Below are 23192 nucleotides of genomic sequence, written 5' to 3'. Positions count from 1 at the left end.
CGACGTCTTCATTATCGACCATTTCCACATCTGCGTCGTAACTGGAGTCGATCTCCGATGCAGGATCAGACAGGTTCTCTTGAACTTCCTGCTCGACTCCCTCATCTTCCTCGGCATCGAAGATGTTCACCGGGTCAGGTGCCGTCTGCTGGGCCTCCTTTCACGCTGCACGTCGAAGGCGAATCGTCTTCTTGGAGCGGAACTGAGAACAAGCCATACAGCTGGCTTCATCGTGATCCGGAGTGGACATCGATGTGAGGATACTTGGAGTTGCAAACGGGACATCTCTTGAACGGGCTCCGTTCCATAATGGATCGTCGATAAGGCCTCTGGAGTCGACCAGGCCTTTAGTGCTGAAAAGCCACGGCTCTTCTTGACGTCCGGCTCGAGGATAGAGCTGGAACAAGTACACAAGTACTGGGCACCGATCGCAAAGACAATACCGACGATAACTAAAGGCCTTTTGGCCAAATATAAAGTTTGTTATAGATTCCAAACTTGAGTTAACAAATATACATCCGAACCTGTAGTCCGGGGGGGAGCCACCTATCTTGTGATACTTCAAAGACTCTTCTAGGACAACAATGTGCAATCATCCTGACCCAACACTAGGCGGCGATCTATGCACAGATATGAATTCAGCAGCCCACATGCCTCGAACTGACCAAGTTTCAAATTGCCACCATTGGAGATCTGTTCCCCAATGTACATGCTCTCACTCACAGAAGATCAACTCTTTGCGGAGAGAACATTCATGGACTCATTTGTACTGACTAGATTGCGCGCTCTGTTGCGAGCGTCATTCCTTTCGTTCCCCCTCCCTCCAGAGGAGATGACTCCCCTCACCTTTCTTGTTCTGCACCCATCAGGCACGCATTTGGTATCTAAGCTATATCATATGTGCTGCGACCTTCTCCCTTCACCAGACCAGGTAGTGCGGGCTGCTTGGGAAACTGATTTGGGCTACGACATTTCTGATGATCAGTGGAAGTAGTGTTGCAAAGCTACAAAAGACATCTCTCTCAACAGTAAGCATAAACTTCTGCATTTCAGATTCTTACGTAGAATGTATTTCACCCCGGCGCGACTACATAGGATAGATCCATCAAGGTCCCATGCTTGTCCCAAGTGCGGCGGATCATCAGCAGACTTTGCTCACCTTTCATGGTCCTGTCCTGAAATACACGACAATTGGTCCAGGGTACATAAGACACTTAGTGACATGTTACACCTAAATCTGGTTCCCATTCCTGAGATTGCCCTTTTTAGAATATGTGGCCGACTTTCTGAAAACAGTGCGCAGACTTGCTGCGCTGTGTCTGTTGCTAGCTAAACGAGAAGTGGCACTGTGTTGGTGTGACCGACCCCCCCACTGCACAGCTCCTGGCTCCGGAGCAGGGCGCACTAATGCTAATAGTGAGGAATACTCCACCATGGTTCCGTCTACTTCCAGACCCGTTGACATTTGGGGCCCATACCGCTCATATATCGCTGGCGCCATTGAGGGAAGTCAACATACCCCTGATCAGGTGGCGTTTCCGGAGGGGATTGGGTGAAGAATGGGTTGGGGTCCCAGGCTTTGACTACTGATTGTATAATGCAGAATGAGATGCCTCAAATCCTTCTGTCCACGTTTACAGGTTGCTCGGGAGAATCAGTGATTTACGGGTCCTGTTGGGGGAATTGCAGGGATGAGCTAACTTGGAGGGTTGCAATTGGTGTGATATCCCACCGGGTACCTTTGTTCTGCACCAAAATGACATTTGAGTATGCTCGTAATATTCTGTATATGTGACTAGAATGACACCCTATGACTCATCAGTATATTCTTAATATGTATGATTGCCTTTATTTTTGTATTTCTTTTGAAAATAATAAACCAAGTTTAAAAAAAAAACTATGCAGGAATCAATGATCAACTGACCAGAAGACTCCAGACTATAAGACAAATCAGTGACCAGGCTCACCTTCAACCTCCCACCTTGCATTCACATCACCCTGCACATCAAAGAGCTCCCCTGGCTCCCAATTTACACAAACGCACTTCTCAAACTCTTTACAAACACATACAAAGTCTTATACACCTTTGGACACACATACCTCAACAGCTGCATAAACTTCGTCAAACCTATCAGATATCTCTGCTCAGATGGATTCCTACATGCACACAGTCCCCTTATACGCAGAACCAGATCAGGCAGTTGTGCCCCAACCTTACTCGTAAGGCCTGGAACTGCCTGCACATCAGAGCCACCTTTTGAGTTCCCGAATTCTGCAAGAAACTGAATACCTAGCTCTTCAACAAGACCTGGCTCTGACCATAGTGCTCTTGCTTCAGCACCAGCACACCCTCCCGGGCAGGTGAATTGTGTGCTATACAAATACACAACACCCACGTCTATATTGGTAACTTAAGGTTTTCTTTGCAGATCTTATTTTTTAATGGACTATTCTTATGGATGTGTTTTTAAAAGCAGCATACTGTCATCATATTAGGTATACCTCGTCCTTCCAAAGAAAGCCTTGCGTGCTTTATTTCTAAAACATGACAATCAACTGCCAAAAGTGGACACTCTACTGTATCTTGGTATTGCAGCCCTGGCCTGGAACACAAGGTTTTACAAACTTACTCACAGGGGAGAGGGCCCAGTAACCTTGGGCAACCACACAGGTGGAACACAGTTTACAAAAAACGTGAGGCTTACACTAAGGGTACTAATGAGCATTTCTCCAACCAGACGAAGAAAATAGAGAAAATTCGGACATTTACACAATTGAAGAGTATTCTCATAATGGTCTGTCCTGCAAAGTCCTACGGTTATAGAGGTAAGATGAGCCTCTCTTCTTCTCCATGTCCATAACACCACTTGTGCTTTGAATCCAAAAAGATTAGCTACTAGTAGCAGGATGTAAAATTTGAATAGTTCCTGCTGAAGAACAGGCCGGAGACCCTTTTAGAGTTATCGAAATAACAGAAAAGTTTGATAAACAATTATTTTCTACTCACCATTCAGGCTTAATATCTGTACACGTTCGAATGTAGTTCTTTGTTGTTAGTACAAATTCATTATATAGCACCCATTCTGGCTTATGGTCAAGAACGGTGGATGGATGTAACTGCACAACCTGGTTGTCTTTAACTGTTAAGTAATGCCCTGTTCGTTCCAAATGTGCAACCTGCAAAATAAATAATTTTGACAACACTGCAAATTATTTGATATTGGCTCAAAGTTAATAAATATAATAGCAGGGCAAATAAGCGTTCCCAACTGGTGTCAACATTCATTAGCTGACCTTGTACAGTATACCACTGCCGTTTGACTACTCTTACACTATACAAATATCAGCTATTTGAAATACCAATTCTATATAATATACTATAATACTACTATACAAAGATCAGCTATTTGAAGAAAAAACACTGGTGGCTGGCTCCAGTCAGCTGTAGTTTGGTGCGTATCAAAATTAAATATAAACACATGAAAATGACGAGGACTGCCTCAAAGTATACTTATACATTACAGAATCACATACTTCATGATTTACTTTGATGAACAGCACAGAAAAATATTTGCAAAAAAGAGCAGTACTTTAAAAAAAAAAAACTTTTATTACGTTTCATACCATGATAGACACCACTACTACAGCACTTATCCTATTCAAACATCCCATGATCCACACTATCACTTTACCATGGTCTGTTGCTGTCTCTGCGTTCTACCGATCTCAACTCCGGGGTATCCCCCAATCCATTATATGATGTCAGGGAGTCCGTCCCGTTGCTCCATTTAGGCCTCCTCCAGGTCCAAAAGCTCCATGGCCTCTTGCGTTGTGGCCCACACTTTCTCAAACTTATGCGGGCAGCCTACAACAGGATACACCAGTCTCTCATGCCCCAGTCCAAGTTGGATGCCCACTCAGCCGCTGTGGGACAGGTAATCCCACCCCAGTACCGAACAAGGTCTCTTCTGGTCACAAGCAGCACAATGTTGCAGAACAGGAACAGGTATCTGTTCAGTGTTGGCTCCCCCCAAATTCCCATTATCAATTGCGGGATGAGAGCGAGGGGGCAGTCCAGAACCAAAGAGACCCTCCCCGCATTGTATCCTTGTAGCCCAGTATTTTCGGGCATTCCCACATTGTGTGGAGTAGGGTCCCCTTCTGCCCACAACCCTTCGGATAGAGAGAGTTATCAATCCTCACCATCCTGCCCAGATAACTACTTTCCAGGGATACCTGCAGGTCTCAACCCAGGCATCATTCTCCATCCTCCCAACGTAGATTTCCCATTTACTTTGCAGAGCGGCCAATGGGGGCAGACCAGAGTCAGCAAAGAGGCATATATTTGAGAGATAGCATGTGCATAAAGGCAACTCCCTAACACCCTACATTCTAGAGAGGTTTCATCTAGCACCTCACAAAAAAAGTCCCCATAGCCTTGCAGGAAATGTTTGACCTGCTGGTACTGCAACTACTGTCCCCTCCAGTCAATTCGAATTGACCACAGAGCTCAGTGAATGGGATCATACCTCTGTCACTCCAGATGTCCCCCACATTTGATATACCCAGCATATCCAATTCTTGTGACTTTCCACACACTTTAAGTGAGCTAGCACTGCTACCAGTTACGCTTCTCGCCTCCTGTCAGACTCTAATCACCTGGGCAGGTCACACAAAAATCCAGCTGCCAATCCCATAAAGCGGGCCAAGGTAGCCCCGCCAGTTCCAGAGCCCTTCTTTCTGCATAAACTGATTCTTGCTGTGTCGCATATTCCCAATCATTACTTGCTATGGGGCTGCCCAGTAATATAGCTTCAGATTTGGTAGGGCCATCCCCCTATTCTCAGGTTTCTTGGTCAATACAAAGAGGGCAATCCTCGGTGGGCCCCCATCCCAAATCAACTGTAAAGTCGTCGCCTTGACATCCCTAAACAATGTGTTTGGGACCCTAACGGCGTATTCTTCAGATGTACAAAAACTTTGGGAGGAAAATAATTTTGTACAATGGGGCACGGCTTAGCTTGGAAATAAAGAGTCTTTTCCAATTGGATACCGCCCCCTTAAAGTCATGTAAGATACACTCCAGATATTCTTGGAAAAAGATGTTCAGCCGTGTGGAAACAGATGCCCAGGTCCACAAAGTGATATAATTGTCTTTCAATTCTGGGTTCCATATCATGCCCCTTAGTTAAGCGTAGGAAGAGGTTCAATGGCGAGCAGATGCAATGAGAGGCGAAGTCCTGTCTAGTTCCCCTCTCCAGCCTAATTTCTCTCGCTCCAATAATGTTGACCCGGGCTAGTGTCTCAGTATAGCAGCCTGCCGCAATGCAGTAACTTTGGGCCATAGCCCATTTTCCACAGCACTGCAATTCCACAGAAACAAATACTTTTTTTTGGAGTCAAGTGACCACAGTATTGTGGGCTCACCACTCCAGTCACTCCGGCGCAGACAACTAAACAGGCGACACAGGTTATGCTTAATCACTCTGTACAACATAAACCCCAACTGCAACTATCTTCACGAGTTGAGACGCCAGCACCATGGCCAGGATTTTTGTTTCCTTGTTAAGTAGGGAACATTATCCCTAGGCTTACCTTCTTTATGGATCAGGATTACATCAGCCTGTCTCCGATTCCGGAAGGCAGCAGGTCCATAATGCTTCCTCATACATCACCTTCATCAAGGCCACTATTTTAGATTTTACCACCTTAAACAAAACTATGTGGGGAAGCCCGGGGCCCTTTCGGTACTGAGCCTCAGATCTCCACGGTCAGTTCCTCTTCTAGGGAACTACTCTCCTTCTCCTGGAGGCAGGATACCGGAAGATCTGACCAACTGTCCCATGGCAGACAGGTTCTCCCCCACTCAAGTGCTCAGCGGAAGCCGGTGGATTCTCCACTCTAGATCCCTCAGGTGAACCCCAAATGTACCCATATTTAGCTCTCCTTTCTAGCCAACCAGGCCAGCAACTTCCTTTCCCATTTCATACTATCAACCCGGTTTATTGCTAAAAATTGCCTTGCCTCATATTCCTCCCGCAGTACCCAGAAAGGACATTACTGTAATAAAAAAATTATTTATTCTGCAGCTCTACATACCAAGAACAGATGCATACTGGTAAGTAGCATTTTCCGTTCAAGGCATACGAGCTGCAGAATTCATACTTTTGCATAGACTGTACAGCAGTGCTCTCCTTAACGATGGATACCTATATCTGTTGCAGTGGTTTGAAAACGTGTTTTAAGAACAGCCTGGCCTACAGAAGCCTGTTTTGCCTGCACATGTACACAATAGTGTTTGGTGAAGGTGTGTGGTGTAGCCCATGTTGCTGCCTTACAAATGTCATCGAAGGGGATGTTCCCTAAGATGCCATGGAAGCCCCGAGTTTGCGTGTTGAGTGCGCTCTAGGGGCTTTGTGGAGTTTGACCTCCAACATCAGAACTTACTTGGGAAGCGGAGAGTTTTCTTCGTTCAGCCTCCAGGTCCAAGCCTACAACCTCTTTCCAAAACCGATCTCCCCAATTGAGTTGCACGCTATGTTGGCATTCTGCACCAGGCTGTCCCTGTGCTGCGGAGGGTCTAAGTTTGGTGCTACCTTGTGACCCCACCCCCCATAAATTGTAAATTGATACTTGTATAGCGCACTACTCACCCGCAAGGGTCTCAAGGCGCTTGTACGAATACCGCTGTGGAACCAGTCCTGGCTTTCCCTGTGAGGCATCCACTCCTGGGCACCCCCAGGGTGAAGGTCAGGCATCCTTAGCGTTGTGGGGGCCGTTGTGGAGATTAAGCAAGCTATTGCCCAGAGTTGCAGAGTGGGACTCTATGATTAGAATAGGCACCGAGGCGAGAATTGTCAGGTCCGTGGAATTTTTTTGAGCCCAAGACCCGCCAAGGCGGGGAATTGAACCCTGGTCCCAGGCTAGGCCTCTGCATCAGGTCTGCCGCTCTAACCATTGAGCCACACTTCTCCACTGTGCTTACCTTAACCCCAAGAGATCGACCTCTGACACCGCTTTACTCACCTGTGAGCAGTGCATCTTCAATCACCCCCATTCTCCATTTGTTAACACTGGGCTCCCGACACAGAGTTTGACCTCTGCACCAGGTCGCCCTATGCTGCTGGTGGTGCAGTCTTTGTGCTAACCTGAAACCGGCGTGATGCTGACCACAGACCCCTAAGACTGGATTTATAAGACTGGTACTGCTCTGCAAAACTGCATTTTTGTTTTCCTCCTGTAGGTTAACATGGAGGAGCTGAAAAATGTAACTGTCTATTTTTGAAAGTGAAAAGTATTTTTTTTTTTACATACGTACGTTTTAATGTACATCTTGGTCTTAAAAGAAATCTTGAAAGTAGCTTATTTTCAGTGGAGGCAATTAGTTAGGGAAAATTGGTGCCCTCTTCTGCTCCAACGTGACTATTCTCACACAGGCTCCAAGCGTTCCCAGCACCAATCCAGACGCTACTCTCATGCTGGTAATACCCAGTTGTTTCCACACTCCAGCAGGGACTGGGAGCCTGTGCTCCTGAGTTCTGCGGTTATCTCCAAGGAACAGCTTGGAGATAACCAAGTGCCAAGATAACCAAGTGCGCAAGTGCCTGAGCTCACCACTCCACCTGCTTCCTGAAGCCCCGCACTCAAGACTCTGCTGCAGTTCCGTAGTGAAATAAAATGATAAAAAAGCAGTTTTATTGTGAGAGGCTGGGTTAGTATATGGTGCTCACTTATGTAAGTGTAGCACCTTGCACTTCTGGAGACCACGCATATGGTAATTTTAGCGGTCTTAGACGACCTTAGAAAGCTCTTTAAGTGGTTGCTGTGGAGAGCAGCCTTCAGGTTTAGTCCAAAAGCAGTGTAAAGCAGCTTGTTTTACCAGTACGTAATCTTATGGTATATGTAAAGTGAAAAAGAATCACAGTGTAGTTCTAAAAATAGGTATTTTATTACAAACAATACCATAATTGTACTATCTCCTATATAACTAAGCACAAAACACAATACTTAGGAAGGAAAATGCTTAAGTAACACAAATACACAATGGTTTCTAGGGGGAGACCAAACCATGTACTAAAATAGTTGTATGTGAACCACGACGCAAGCCAAGACTGGAACCAGAATAGGTAGAAGTGTTGAGGACCCAAGGAGCCACCCAAGTTAAGTACCAAGGAACAAGAGTTAGGTGAAGAGGTACCCATCTACGCGAGTATTTAAAGGTTGGATACCGAAAGAGAATTTCTCCTATTTGGAGAGTTGCCCTCACACACCCTTACGAGTGTCATATGCTTCATCGTTAGGCGTTTTGCTCCTCATGGGGGTGGCGCTGCAGTCCCCCACGGGCTCCGCGAGAGGGCTCTTTGTGGGAGATCTTTTCAGAGGAACGCCGCAGTGGTGAGTATGGGTGTGTAGGGATTGGTGCAAGTAGGTTAGAAAAAACGGCAACCCCACGTGGAGCAAAATGCCCAATGATGAAGCATGACACCCATAAGGGTGTGTGAGGGCAACTCTCCAAATAGGAGGAATTCCCTTTCTATATACAACCTTAAACTACTCGCGATGAGAGGTACCTCTTCAACTAAACCTCTAGCTGCCAACTGGGCTGGCAATCTTCATTAGTAACAGTGACCCTCCAGTGATTTACACGGTACGTCTTGAGAGCACCGGACCTCCTCTTTCCATTAGCCCAATTAGCCGTCCCCCCCTTTGTGCATTAGAAGTACCTAGGAAACCCAAAGAGGCCGGGTGCAGAGTGTGAACACGGCCGTCTTGAACACAAGTCAATGGGTAAGTCGCGGTTGCAATTTTAAAGAAAAAGGGCTCTTCCCAGTGGACCCTGAAGAAACCCAGTGGAAGATGGAAGGTTGGAGAGCCACCCCACCCATGGAAACCCCCAGGAACCAGGATACCTCCAAAGGGGGAGCCGGTGCATGTGTCAAGTGGCATCAGAAATCACTGTATACCACAATGGAGGACTTCAGGAGAGACGCAGCTGGAGAAGAAGACGAAGGAGTCTGGTAGAACCCAGGAGGCACATAAGACGAATGCCCACTAATGTCGACAGATGCAGGATGGCTGGCGGTGCCCTTGAAGATGAAGCTGTGCAGAGCAGGTGAAGTCGAGAGCCAGGGGTCAGTGTCCTGCAGAGGCACCAACACACCTTGGAAACAGCAACAGGCGTAGAAATCGAAGAAGGTGCAGTGTCAGGACCAGCAAGGTCCGAGTGACTCACCTCGGCTAGGTAAGTCAAAGCAGGCTCCAAGCAAGCAGGGGAGCCCACTGGAACTTAAGAAGTCCCTTGAAAGAATCTGGAGATGAGTGGCACAGCCTTATCAACAGCCAGCCGATGCTGTGCACAGGGGCTCGGATCCAGCGGTGCCAGCTAGGGATAATGGCCACAGACTCGGTCTGAAGACAGTGCAGGTCTTGAGGGAGTTGTAGAGCTGCCACCCGTGTTACTGAGCCTGTCTGAGTTCGTGGGAGCCCAGGATCAGCAAACGGTTCAGTTACGATGTGGTGTTTGCAGATGCAGGGGTGTGACTTCTTCGTTCCAAGGGCGATTCTTTAAGGTGTCTTGGGTGTGCAAAGGCCTTGTGAGGAACCTGTATGAAGCAGTGACAGAGCAGCAGAGTTGCAGAACGATGAGACATGATCCCAGTTGCGGTTTTGGATCCCAAAGGGTAGTTCGATGCGGTCAGTCAGACACGGTCAGAGTGTCCAGAGGGTTGAAGATGACACAGAGATGATTCGGAATTGAATCTCACGACTGATCTAAGGTCCCACCCTCAGATTAGCCCTTAAGTACCCTTAGGAAAGGGTTGGGATGATTCAGGGGTCCCTTCCAGAGGAGAGACTGGACAGTGGGGAGGATAATCCCATGTCCTTTGTCCAGTTTCACGCAAGAGCAGGAGCCAAGGGCTCCCTGAACTGGTTTGCACTGGAGTATGCATGGATGGAAACAAAGGTGCCCTTCAAGCAGTATCAGTGGCGCCGGCAAGCTCCACCACCCTCTCACAATACACTAAACCCTGTCTGGGAGGCGGTCACACCTCCCTGTGACAGGATACCTATTGTTCTGCCATCCTCTGTTCGCGCTAGGCTCAGCAGCAGGAGGGCAGAAACGTGTCTTTGGCCAGTAGTAGCCCTAGCTTGCTGTCCGGTTCTAGAAGTCTGGTAACGAGAGCACTGAGTGCCTTCTCGGAGGAGCTTTACAGTGCATGGAATCATGATTCGAACAGGTTTGGTATCAAACATGACAGGGTTAATTCCAGCCAATTAGGAGATGGTCATCCCGCAATGATGCATGGCTACTCCATATGTCGCAATGGATGTTGCACTTACAAGCTAGGAGAATGGACTCTGAAGGTTGTAGGGGAGCACGGCTCAAGCAGGGACACCCTCACACTTAGGACCCAACACCCTCCCTTCAGGATTTAGAGGCCTGCCTTAGGGGGGATTTATAGGTTTTAATTGTAGTGACCATAGACCTAGGCAAACCTATATCTGTCCTTAAGTGGTGCTAGCACTAGCTTCAAAAATCACACAAAAAAAAAAACCTGGTCCTAAGGGCAATTAATCTTATGGATCTGTGAGCATCTGTGGATTGCCAAAAGGTCATTCCAATCACACCTCTGATACTAGAGATTATTACCATGTTCCAGTCTATTGCCAAAATAAAAAATAGCCAATCTCTGATAAACATGTAACCAGACAACACAGTACAAACATCCACTAGAAGGACAACATTTGAAAAAATGTGTGAATAGTTAGATGACACCTCACGGGCGCACCACCAATGGGACCCCTGGTTGGTACTCACCAGGATGGCCCTGTTCTCATCATCGGTGTCACCTAGCTTAACGTAAACGTGTCCGAAACCCAAAGGAAAAGGAGACAGTGAATGGTGCAGTGTACGCAAAAACTTATGTGACAAGGACTAACAACGTTCAACATATAACACAACAACTACTGTGCATACAAGATACAGAAACCTTTTATTCGCATTCTCTTGTTGCCAACAGTAAACATATATACATAAAAAGGAGTGATGCGAATACTACCTATCGATTCGCACTCAGCTCACAGCCGACATGTTTCATTGCCTTGGTTTATATCAGGCAATTTCTTCAGGGCAAACAATATTGAGGTGCCACTGCCAGCGATACTGTGCTTTGCGTGCTGTAAATCAAGGTGGACATATACATATGAGGGACTGCCTATAGTTTTACTGTGCAGTTAACACAGCATCAAATTATTGCATTACACCAAAAATGGATAATAATTATCTAGATGGCAACTTTTGCTTTCATACCGTTACTGATTCGACTTTATAGAATCATGGACCCACTCCTGATCGGTGAGTATGGTCTTTCCTCCCTTCTATTTTTATCTGGTAAAGAAAAGTAAAAAGGGGAACGTCACACGGGCGGACATTAGAGGCAGTAATTCTAGTCTCACCGAATCTGTATTTTATTCCCCATCAGGTCTATCCATTTCGCAGCGTTTACCAGTGGAGAATACTCGTTCGGCGTCTTCGGCACCGGAACGCCGAACGAGTGATGTGTGTTCTATTTACTTTCCGGGCCTCAGCCTAACTCGGCTCTGATTGGCCCGAGCGGTCACATGGCTTGTGTGACGGTAGGATACAAGCTTTTTACCAGTATTAACGTTTCCCATCCTATTTAATTTTTAAAGGTGTCACGTTTTCTGTATAAAGGGGGGCGGAAAAGTGCTCAAGCCTGGTACCAAAGATCATAATCATTACCGGCATAACAAGTGCACTCTGTTGAATCGGGCGGCCATATTGGAACGGTCTACCGGGAATTCCCTCTGTATGCCCATAGAACCCACAATCCAACATCAGAAGTCACATTGTTATATTAAGTGTGGATAAAATACCTAGTGTCCCCTGGACGAATAACCACGTCCTCTCGTGCCTCTGAACGATCCTCTTTTGTACTGCAATTACCCTAGTGATTTTGCAGTATCTATATCCATTTTAATTGCTTGGAGAGCTTTGTCTACATGTTTTCCAAAGAGGGACTCTCCGTCATGTGCCATATCCAGTACTTTCAATTGGACCTCTGGACGAAAGGTAGTGGATTCAACCACCCTTGACGCCTTAAGACCGCCGCTCCTGCCAACTGTCTGAAATTTGTGTTTGCAATATCTAATGGATTCCGCCGCTGCGCGCTCTCCTTCCATTAATATTTTCAGCGCTTCCTGCCTCTTGTCCTCTGGAATCAGCTCTATGAAACCAGCCATTTCGAACCACATTTGGCGATCATAGCGCCCTATAATTGCCAAAGAATTCGCCGCTCTGATGGATGCCGCAGCCATGGTGGAAAACTTTTTCCCAATAAGGTCTAAACGTCGCCCCTCTTCATCAGGTGGTGTAGAAATAGGGGTAGCTGGGTTCTTAGACCTTTGTTGTGCAGCCTGAGAGATTACTGAATCCGGACGTGGATGACCAATAAGGCACGCCAGACTAGTGAGCGGGGCACAGTACTTCTTCTCAATTCTTGGCAACACAGCAGGCACAGAAGGGCGGTTTTCCATTATCTTGAGGCCCTCTTTCCAAATGTAATCAATGATAGGAATGGCTCTAGACACCTTCCTTGTTTCCTCTTTAAAATCATGAAGAAAGCACTCCGTTGGCTCCACTGTCACCGGGAGTTTAAATCTGATTGCTGCTCTCTGCATCAGATTGTAGAACCCACCTACATCGTCAGGTGGTGAATTTGAAGGCTGAGGAGTCGGGGGGGGGGGGGGGGGGGTGTCATGGGTATAACGTAATCATTCCAAGGGTCTGATGAAGGTGCGTTAAGCAACTCTCCTTCCTCTACTTCCTCTTCTGATGACGGGTCCGGGGTTTGTGGAGGTAATTCAGGTGGCGTAGGTTCCACGACTGGAGAAAGCGGTGGAATGTGAGGTGGAGGAACAGAAGTACTAGGCTGAGGCATTTGTGGCGGAAAACGTGGTTTATAATCCGCCAGCATAGCCTGTAAGTCCTGTATCAAAGTAGGCGGTAAATGAGTGACTTCTGAGACCTTAGGCCGTCTCTGATGTTCCAAAGCATGAGGCACTATAATGTCCTCCTGGTAGTAATGCTCAGTGTAAGAGTCTCCTTCATCATCATCTGGACACTTGATGATGAGATCAGATGGGTGACGCGCCTCACAAAAAAGCGCCTTCATTATCATCATCCTCAAAATCATCCTCTTCATCATCGGAGTAAGATTCTAGAAGATGAGAGGGCATAAGTGGCGATATATAAGAACCTTGTTGTCTCTTGTAAGATACGAGTTGAAAGTTCTTCGTTGAAATTGGCGTACAAAAAGTCTGATTCCCAGCAATAGGCTTCAGTAAAGCTGAATCCATCAGTTGTGATGGCACCGGTGACAAAGGTGCATCCGCCAGCTGAAAAGATGCAGTCGTCGACGGGTTTATAGTCGACGAAGGAATCGTTGTCGGTGGTCTTGCCGTCAACGGGACCGTCGTCGATGGAGCTGCCGTCGACAGGACGGTTATCGACTGAGTAACTGTTGTCTATGCTTTCTTCGTCGACGAGACAGTCGTCGACGGTGGCGTCGATGACTTAGTCGACGGGCTCTTTTTAGACAACGAAGGCTTAGTTGACTATGTCTTCGTCGACGAGTCGTCTACGAGAGTTTTTAGCCACAATACAAATCTTTGTAGACACAATAGGTGAAATGATAGATGTAGGTGAAATGATAGATGTAGTGGAAATCATAGCCGTAGAAGAGGAGGTTGAAGTAGAAATAGTAGTCACTGGTGAGGAGACAGCAGAACTCTTACTCACTGTTTTCTTTGAGGAATCGTTGGTGGCTGAGGCTCCAGAGACAGAATGTTGGGATCTCTGAAGAGCCTGAAGTGGAGTGGGAGATTTTCGCATGTTTTCTCACCTCACTTGTCTTATCCTCTTGAGCCCTCGCCCTCATCCTAGAGGTAGAAGCTCCATCATCATCTTCAGTGGAAGAGGATTTAAGCCACAAAAGGACTCTGGCCTCCGTATCTATTAAGGTCTTAGAAGGGAAGGTGCGGCAGATCTTACAATTTTTTGCCTCATGTTTGGGATAAAGGCAATAAATGCAGTCCTTATGCTGGTCATCCACATGGACCCTCTTCTTATCGCAGTTTCTGCAAGGTCTAAACTAGGCCTTCTTGTCAGACATCCTGAGGCTCTGAAGAAAAAACTGAGTCAAGACTCAGGGAGACTCCCTTCCACACGACGTGCTGTGAAAATCTGAGGAGAACTGGCTCTGCAGAGAGGGTTCTAGAGGGTGCTGTAAGCGGATTGGTTGGAGCAAAGACTTTGGTCTTTTTAGCATAATGAGGTAGATAGGCTACTATAATCTAGGCCTCAATCCTTTTCTAGGGCCTAGTACTACAAAGGGCTTTTGACACTGCTTTTTTATTTACAGTGGGACTCCCGCCTCGGCGACGAGGAATGATTCGGGCATGTGACTATGAAAGATACCCCAATACTGGATAACTGGCAATTCTATGGATTAATTGATGTGGAAAGTGCATATGAGTTTTGTCATGAACTTAGGGTTAGTACGCAGTACTACCTTATTACTATGTATTTGCATGAAAGGTTCTTGAATGGTTAGTGCCTGTAGCTCACTTACTCGCCTGAGGGAGGTAATGGCGATCAAAAATGCCACCTTCCATGTTAGAAATAGTAATTCACATGAATGGAGTAGTCCGAAAGGAGGTCCCATAAGTCTGGTAAGTACTGTATTTAAGTTCCAGACTGGTGAAGGTGGGTGCTTTGGAGGGGTTATCCTTTTAAATCCTTCCATAAAAGCTTTGATTGGTGGTACTCTGAACAGGGACATGTGTTGTCTGCTTTGGAGATATGCTACTATAGCAGCAAGATGTAGCCTTATGGAAGAGTATGCTAGATTGCATCTTTGAAGATGCAAGAGGTAACAGATAATGTTTTGGATGGAAGCATCTAATGGATTGATTTGGTTATTATTGCAATAAATTACAAATCTTTTCCATTTAGCTGCATAGCATGCTCTAGTAGTTGGGCGCCTTGATAATGTTCATGCAATCAGGAGGCAAGTTAAGGTATCCGAACTCTAAGACTTCAGGAGCCAGATCGCTAGGTTCATCTGATTGGGATCTGGATGCCTGATTACTCCATGGTTCTGAGTTAAAAGACGTGGCGAGAGGCGCAGTCTTTAATGGGGAACTACTGAAAGTTCCAGGAACGTTGTGTACCATCGCTGTCTTGACAACGGATGTGGGAACCTGGCGGCAAAGTACTGGCATTTTGAGTTTTTTTTTGTGGCAAACAGATCTCTCTCTGGATGCCCCCATTCTTGGAAGAATGGCTGGAGAACTTGAGGGTGAATCTCCCATTCGTGTAGCTATTGGCTGTGTCTGCAGATCTGCTATTTAATTGTGTTTCCCTGGCAGGTGTTGTGCTAGGAGAAAAATGTTTTTGGGAATTGCCCATCTCCATATGCTCCTTGCTAGGTGAGACAGCTGTGGAGAGTATGTCCCTCCTGGTTTCTGGATGTAATACATGGCTCTCATGTTGTCCGTCCGGATCAACACAGCTCTGTTGTACAAGTATTTCTGGAATGCTTTTAGTGCCAGAAATACTGCTAGCAACTCTAAGTGGTTGATATGCAGTGTTTTCTGTTTGATTGTCAAGAGCCCTTGGACTGTGTATTTAAGTAGGTGGGCTCCCCAACCTGTCAGTGATGCGTCTGCTGTTAGTACTACTTGTGGAACTGGCTCTTGGAACAGTCGCCCCTTGGAAAGGTTTTGTGGGTTCCACCACTGCAGAGAGCTGTAAGCGCGACTGTCTACCAACAGCAGGTCTTTTAGTTGTCCTTGAGCTTGGTTCCATTGCCGTGCTATGTATTCTTGCAATAGACGCATTTGAAGTCTGGCATGAGGGACAATGAATATGCAGGAGGCCATCATGCCTATGAGCTGTATGAACACTGGAGCTGGCAGAGTGTTGTGGTTGAAACTTTTGAATGAGAGTCTGCATGTTGGCTATCCTGGCTGGATTTGGAAATGCCTTTGCTACTGAGGTATCTATTGTTGCTCCCAGATATTGCTGTATGTGGGAGGGCTGTAGATGTGATTTTGGATAATTTATGGAAAAACCTAGACTGTGCAGCAGCTGGAGTGTCTGAGACGTATGGCTGGCACACTGCGTGTACGAGTTGGCTTTTATGAGCCAATCGTCTAGGTATGGAAACACGTGTATGCGTTTCCTTCTGAGGTGTGCTGCTACTACCGGTAGACATTTTGTGAACACTCTTGGGGCTGTAGTTACCCCGAAGGGGAGAACTTTGAATTGATAATGTTGACCTATTGTGAACCTGAGGTATTTTTGTGAGCTGGATGCATAGGTATGTGAAAATATGCATCTTTAAGGTCTAATGTAGCAAGGAAGTCGCCTTGCTGGAGTAACGGGAGTACCTGTTGTAGAGTGATCATATGGAAATGCTCCGAGAGTATGTATTGATTCAACGGTCTGATGTCTAGTATGGGTCTGAGGGACCCATCTTTTTTGGGGAATTAGGAAGTATAAAGAGTATACTCCTGTTCCTTGGTGTTGAAAAGGGACTAGCTCTATGGCTCCCTTTTGTAGCATGGGCATGACCTCTTGTTGTAGCAGCGTGATGTGTTCTTTGGACATAGGACCGTGTTTGGGTGGTATGTTGGGTGGAGTAGAAGTGAGTTCCAGGCAGTAACCATACTGGAAAATTTGTCTCACCCACTTTACTGTGGTAATGGCGTTCCAGACTGGTAGGAATTGTGTTATTCTGCCTCCAACCGGTGTTGGGTGGTCTGGACGGAGTGTGATGAAGTCACTGTTTGGTGGCAGTGGAGGCTCTGGTGTTATTGCCCCCACGTCCCCTGCCCTTGTTATTGTTGCCCCTATAACCTCCTCTGTTGGAGCCTTTTTTAAAGGAGCTCTGTGTGTTCCTTTTGAATGTAGAGGAAGTTTGTGATGTGTTGCCTCTTCCAGAGCCCCTGCAGGAGGAGCGACAAAAGGAACTTCTATGTTGTTGAAACTGAAGTGCGCCCATAGACTTAGCAGTTTCAGTATCTTTTTTCATTTTGTCCAGAATGGTGTCTACTGCAGGGCAAAACAGGAAATCTTGGTTAACTGGTTGGTTGAGGATGGTGGATTGCACCTCGTTCTTAAAACCAGAGATGCGTAGCCACGCATGCCTGCGTAGTAATACGCTAATATTAATGGACCTGGCTGATGTATCAGGTGCGTCAAGCACACATTAATGGAACAAATATGCTACTTACCAGTATGCATCTGTTCTTGGCATGTAGGACTGCTGACATTCATATCTGTGCATAGATAGCCGCCTAGTGTTGGGTCCGGATGATTGCAAATTGTTGTCCTGGAAGAGTTAGATTAGATTAGATGTGCATTTATAGAGCGCGAATTGCTGCCCGGGGGCGTCCAAGCGCTAGGAAATACCGAGGACCCTCACTATGGCCCATGAGGGGAGAGAAGTAAGCGTTACTTAGACTGGGTGAAATAAAAAGGTTTTCAGCTGTTTACGGAAGGCTAAAAGATTAGGGTTGGTTCAGATGCAACGGAAGGGCGTTCCAGGCCCTGGCAGCATTGTATGAAAACGTCCTGCCACCGGATCTAGATCTTTTTATTCTGGGAGCCATTGCAAGGAAGGTCTGACTAGAGCGTAAGCTTCTATTGGGCGTGTAGTGGGTAATGAGGTCCTGAGTAATCAAGGGGCCAGTGTTCCAGAAGGCCTGGTGTGCTATGCACAAGGCTTTAAACATGACTCTCTGGCGCACTGGCAGCCAGTGGAGGGCTACCAGTCCGGCCCTCACTGACTGTCTGCGGGGGATGTCAAGTAGAATACGTGCTGCGCAGTTCTGGACTATCTGAAGCCTTCTCAGAGTGGAGTCCGGGGCACCAAGGTAAAGTACATTATTAAAATCAAGGCGTGACTGAATTAGACCTTGTATGGCTGCTTGTTTGGCTTCCAAGGGAAGGAGAGGGAGAATTCTCCTCAGCATCCTCATGATGCCAAAGCATGTGGCTGAGAGTTTAGTGGCTTGTACACTAAAGGACAGAGATCTGTCCAGCCAGACTCCGAGGCTCATGATACTGTTTTTGGGTGTTGGCAGGGAACCCAGACTAGGCGGCCACAGGGAGGCAGGAATGCTGAGGTCTGGGGGGCCTAGGAGCATCAGCTCAGTTTTGTCCCCATTCAGTTTTAAGGATGATAGGGACATCCAAGTCTTCACTTCCTCTAGGCACTCTCTAAGCCCGCCGGATGCCGGTGGATTGGCTTCCTGCATCAAGGAGACCACCAGCTGCGTGTCGTCCGCATAGGAGATGATCTTAATCCCAAATGGGCGGATGACATCCGCCAGTGGCCTCATGTACAGGTTATAAAGAGCAGGACTTAGAGAGGAGCCCTGGGGGACTCCGCATTTCAAAGGTCTGCTGGTGGACACAGACTCACCTTCGAATACACGGAAGGATCTATCCTCTAAGAAGGACTGGAACCAAGACAAGGCTTTATCCTTAATCCCGACCTGGGACATACGGTGCAGCAGGGTGTTATGGCTGACCGTATCAAAGGCCGCACTGAGATCAAGGAGGATCACTGCCACTGATCCTCCTTGATCCAGGATTTTTCTGGCTTCCTCAGTAACCATGAGGAGGGCGGTTTCGGTCCCATGTTTTGGTCTAAAGCCCGTCTGGGTGGGGTCCAGTAGGTGGTAATCTTCCAGGAAGTTTATTAGATGTTGATTTATATATTTCTCCAGGATCTTGCTTACCCATGGGAGCAGGGAAATGGGGCGGTAGTTACTCAGGTCGGTAGAGTCCAAAGTAGGCTTTTTTTAATAAGGCTCTGACCATGGCCTGCTTCCATACTGTCGGGACCGTGCCAGAGGAGATGGAGGCATTTAAAACGTCCCTTTTGATGGGCAGGGTGGTCTGTGAGGCTGCCATTATGTCTGGCGGGGCTGGGTCATTAGGGGATCCGGATTTTACTTTCCGTAATAAGGGTTCGAGGGAGGCGAGATCCAACGGCGGGAAGTGAGTCAGCAAGGGTAAATGTCGGTTTGGGGGGGGGGGGACAGGGGGCTGTAGGAAGGAGAGGAGGGGCTGAGGGAGTTGGATTTTTCGGAGGAAAAGCAGTGTAGATGGAGCTTATTTTCTGATGAAAGAATTTGGCGACATTATTGCAGTGGGTGGTGAACTTATCCGCCTGCAAGCTAGGAGACTGTTTTGTTAGTTTGATGATTCAGAAAATTTCCTTGGGTTTAGATTTGGCAAGCAAAATTTTCTCAGAGAAGTATGTGGCCTGGGCCGCTTTTATCAGTGTTTTGTATTTACTGATGGCTTCTCGATAGAGGGTTTTGTTGTCTGTGGAATAATCAGATCGCCAGCGTCTTTCTGACTTCCTGCAGAGTCGTTTCTTATCCCTAAGAGCGTCTGTGTACCACGGGGCAGTTTTGTGGGAGCGTTTGAGCGTGATTTTCTTTTTGGGAAGAACGACGTCTAGAGAATGAGTGATCCAGTTGACATATGCCTGGTTTGCTAGGCCGGGTGTGTCTTTGATCAGAGGAGGATTCTCCGCAAGCTTGTTAGTCCAGTTGTTAACTGCTAGGTGAGACCAGGCTCTCATGAGTCTCATAGTGGGTGCTGGTTCAGAGGGTTTAGGCGCAGTCCAGCTGATGGGGATCAGGAAATGGTCCGTCCAGGGCAGGGGGATAGGTGGACTAGTTAAATGATCAGGACAGTTACTAAAAACCGGGTCCAGCAGATGACCCTTCACGTGGGTGGGGGAGGTAACTCGTTGGGTGAGTTGTAGAGCTGCTAGATCATCAGCTAAGGTTACGGCTATGTGATCTGAGGATGAGTCAAAGTGAAAATTAAAATCTCCTAGCAAGGTGAAGTTGGATGTGATATTGAGACGTTCAGCCACACTGGAGGGTAGACGGACGTGGATCTGCTTCGGGGGCCGGGAGGGCGGTAAATAAGAGTGCCAGAAAGGCATCTGTTAGGTGAAAGTTCAATGTTAAAGGTGAGGCTTTCACAGTCCGGGATGGTTTCGGGGACTATTCGACAGAGAAGCTGTTCTTTATGAATTATCGCCAGGCCTCCTCCTCTCCCTTTCGGTCGATCTTGCCGAGAGATTTGGAAACCTGGCGGGAGAGCCTCTATGACCGCAGGATCAGCGTCAGGGGATAGCCAGGTTTCTGTTAGGAACAATATGTCTGGTGTGTGTTCCTCTATTAAAAGCGCAATTTCGACCTTATGTTTAGGGAGAGAGCGGCAGTTCAATAGGAACATGCGGAAGTCATGTAGCGGCTCAGTGGATTTTTTGGGTTTGAAAGAGTTATGGCATTTGGGACAGACATGCGGCAGCGTGTCAGCTTGATAGCTGTGTTGACAGCAGTTGCTGGTGGGTGCCCTTAGACTACGAAGGGTTTCAGCACTGTAGTATACAAGGTCAGAGGGCTGAGATGCAGGGATACTGGCCCTAGGCACGGACTCGGCGCGGACGAGCGCAGACTAGCTTGCCTTATGCGCGCCTTTGGCGCGCAATCGTCGCGCCCACTGCGCTCGTCCGCTGCGCTTCCGGTGCATGCACATTATTATGGGACAGAGAAAGGGCGTGGCCTCGAGGAGGGTGTGTCCATCGATTCGGCGTGGCCGATGGCGCCTGACAAGCCTCCCGTGAGCTCTCCCTTTCAGCGCTGGAACCGCTGCTGGGGATGCTTTGAGGCAGGGGCTGATCAGGTAAAGAGCAAGTTTTTAAAACACAATTACACACAATTTAAAAGACAAAAATGTGCAAAGTACGCATTAGCTATCTCCCGGCTGTGCCTCAGGAGAGTGACGGTGTTTGAGTCTTTGAAGTATCACGAGATAGGTGGCTCCTCCCCTGGACTACAGTGCGCATGGGCAACCTCTCCATCCTCAGATTGTTTTTCACCATTGTGGCAAAGATGGAGTGTAACACCATAAGTGATGACCATGCTAAGAGTAAATCTGAGTGCTGCAGCCGCTACAGGCGCCGGGGAGGAGGGCGGGCGATATGAATGTCAGCAGCCCTACATGCCAAGAACAGATGCATACTGGTAAGTAGCATATTCGGTTCGAGGCATGTGGGCTGCTGAATTCATATCTGTGCATAGAATATATAGCAGTCCCTCCATTAGCGGCGGCCGCCCGTGCCAGCTGCAGCAGTTTGAAAAAGTGTTTTTAGAACAGCTTGCCCTACAGCTGCCTGCTGTTTTGAGTGCACATCTACGCAGTAGTGTTTTATAAATGTGTGTGTGTTAGACCATGTGGCTGCTCTACATATGTCTTCTAAAGGAATACTTCCAAGGAAAGCCATGGAGGCCCCCAACTTTCGCGTGGAGTGGGCTCTCGGGGGAACCGTTAATGTGCGCTTGGCCTTTTGATAGCAAATCTGAATGCACTTAACGATCCACCTGGCTATACCTGCTTTGGAAATATGGTTGCCTTTGTGTTGTGGCGAAAAGGCAACAAACAGTTGTTTTGTTTGCCTAAAATCTTTTGTCCTATCTATGTAGTACATTCGAGCTCTTTTGACGTCTAGTGTGTGGAGCATTCTCTCTGCCACCGACTCAGGATTCTGGAAGAACACTGGCAGTTCTATAGTTTGATTGAAATGGAACTGTGAAACCACTTTAGGCAGAAACTAGGGGTTAGTGCGGAGTACCACCCAGTTGGAGTGAATCTTTATGAATGGCTCCTGGATAGTTAGTGCCTTAAGTTCACTAACTCGTCGTAGCGATGTGATTGCTATTAGGAAAGCCACTTTCCACGTCAAGAATTGAATTTCGCATGAGTGGAGAGGCTCAAAAAGGTGGACCCATCAGCCTGGTGAGGACCACGTTTAGGTTCCATACAGGCGCTGGTGGGTGTCTGGGAGGAATAACCCGTTTGAGTCCCTCCAGAAAGGCTTTGATGGCAGGCACTCTGAAAAGCGAGAGATGCTGCCTGTTCTGGAGATAAGCTGCTATTGCGGACAAATGTATACGAATGGAAGCATAGGCCAGATTGCATTTGTATAGATATAATAGATAACAAATGATATTGTGAGTAGATGCATCTAGCGGCTTGATGTTGTATTCGGCACAATAAATGACAAACCGCTTCTATTTTGCCGCATAACATGCTCTAGTGGTGGGCTTCCTTGCCTCCCTTATGATATCCATACAGTCAGGAGGCAAGTTGAGGTAGCCAAACTCCAAGACCTCAGGAGCCAGATCGTCAGGTTGAGCTGTTGCGGATCTGGATGCTGAATGTCGCCATGGCTCTGCGTCAAAAGCCTGGGTGTGAGGTGCAGCCTTTGATGCGGTACCACGGAGAGTTCTAGAAACGTGGTGTACCATGGTTGGCATGCCCACGTTGGAGCAACCAGGATGAGAGTCATCAAGTGTTGCTTCAGCTTGCGTGCCACCAGCGGTATTCGAGGTGCTGGGGGAAAAGCATACTCAAATATGCCTGACCAGGTCATCCATATCGCATTTCCCTGCGACTGTGGGTGTGGGAACCTGGCGGCAAAGCTTTGGCATTTGGCGTTTTCCTTTGTGGCAAACAGGTCAATCTCTGGATGACCCCACCGCTGGAAGTACGGCTGGAGTACTGATGGATGTATCTCCCACTCGTGCATTTGGTGGCTGTACCTGCTGAGCAGGTCCGCCATCTGATTGTCCTTGCCCGGGAGGTGTTCCGCCATGAGGAAGATGTTCCACCTCAATGGCCCACTTCCACATGCTCTGAGCCAGATGAGACAACTGTGGAGAGTGTGTACCTCCCTGCTTCTGTATGTAGTACATGGCCGTCATGTTGTCCGTCCGGATCAAAACAACCTTGTTGCACAGATGTACCTTGAATGCTTTCATCGCCATGAAGATAGCCATCAGTTCTAGAAGGTTGATGTGCATCTTCCTCTGCTGTGCTGTCCATAGTCCCTGCACTGTGTAGTGGAGTACATGAGCTCCCCATCCCTGGAGAGATGCGTCAGTTGTCAGAATAATCCGTGGCACAGGCTCCTGGAACGGTCGGCCCCTGCAAAGGTTTTGTGGATTCCACCAATGCAGAGAGTTGTATGCGCGACCGGTCACCAACACTAGGTCTTTCAACTGTCCGT

The 23192-nt window shown here is 47.5% G+C and overlaps 1 protein-coding gene across 1 annotated transcript in view; it reads right to left on the bottom strand.

Annotated features, from left to right (window-relative positions):
• DHX15 (DEAH-box helicase 15) overlaps positions 1-23192 on the bottom strand; it is a 257979-nt gene that overhangs the window by 20278 nt on the left and 214509 nt on the right. Inside the window, exon 13 of the mRNA XM_086964023.1 lies at positions 3008-3177. Within this exon, the coding sequence (XP_086820149.1) occupies positions 3008-3177 (170 nt within the window). The remainder of the gene's footprint in view (positions 1-3007; positions 3178-23192) is intronic.

The sequence above is a fragment of the Lissotriton vulgaris genome, chromosome 3_2 (assembly GCF_964263255.1).
Source record: "Lissotriton vulgaris chromosome 3_2, aLisVul1.2, whole genome shotgun sequence".
Taxonomy (NCBI): domain Eukaryota; kingdom Metazoa; phylum Chordata; class Amphibia; order Caudata; family Salamandridae; genus Lissotriton; species Lissotriton vulgaris.
Note: the sequence above shows the minus strand (reverse complement) of the source record. Positions and strands in the feature narration are given on the sequence as shown.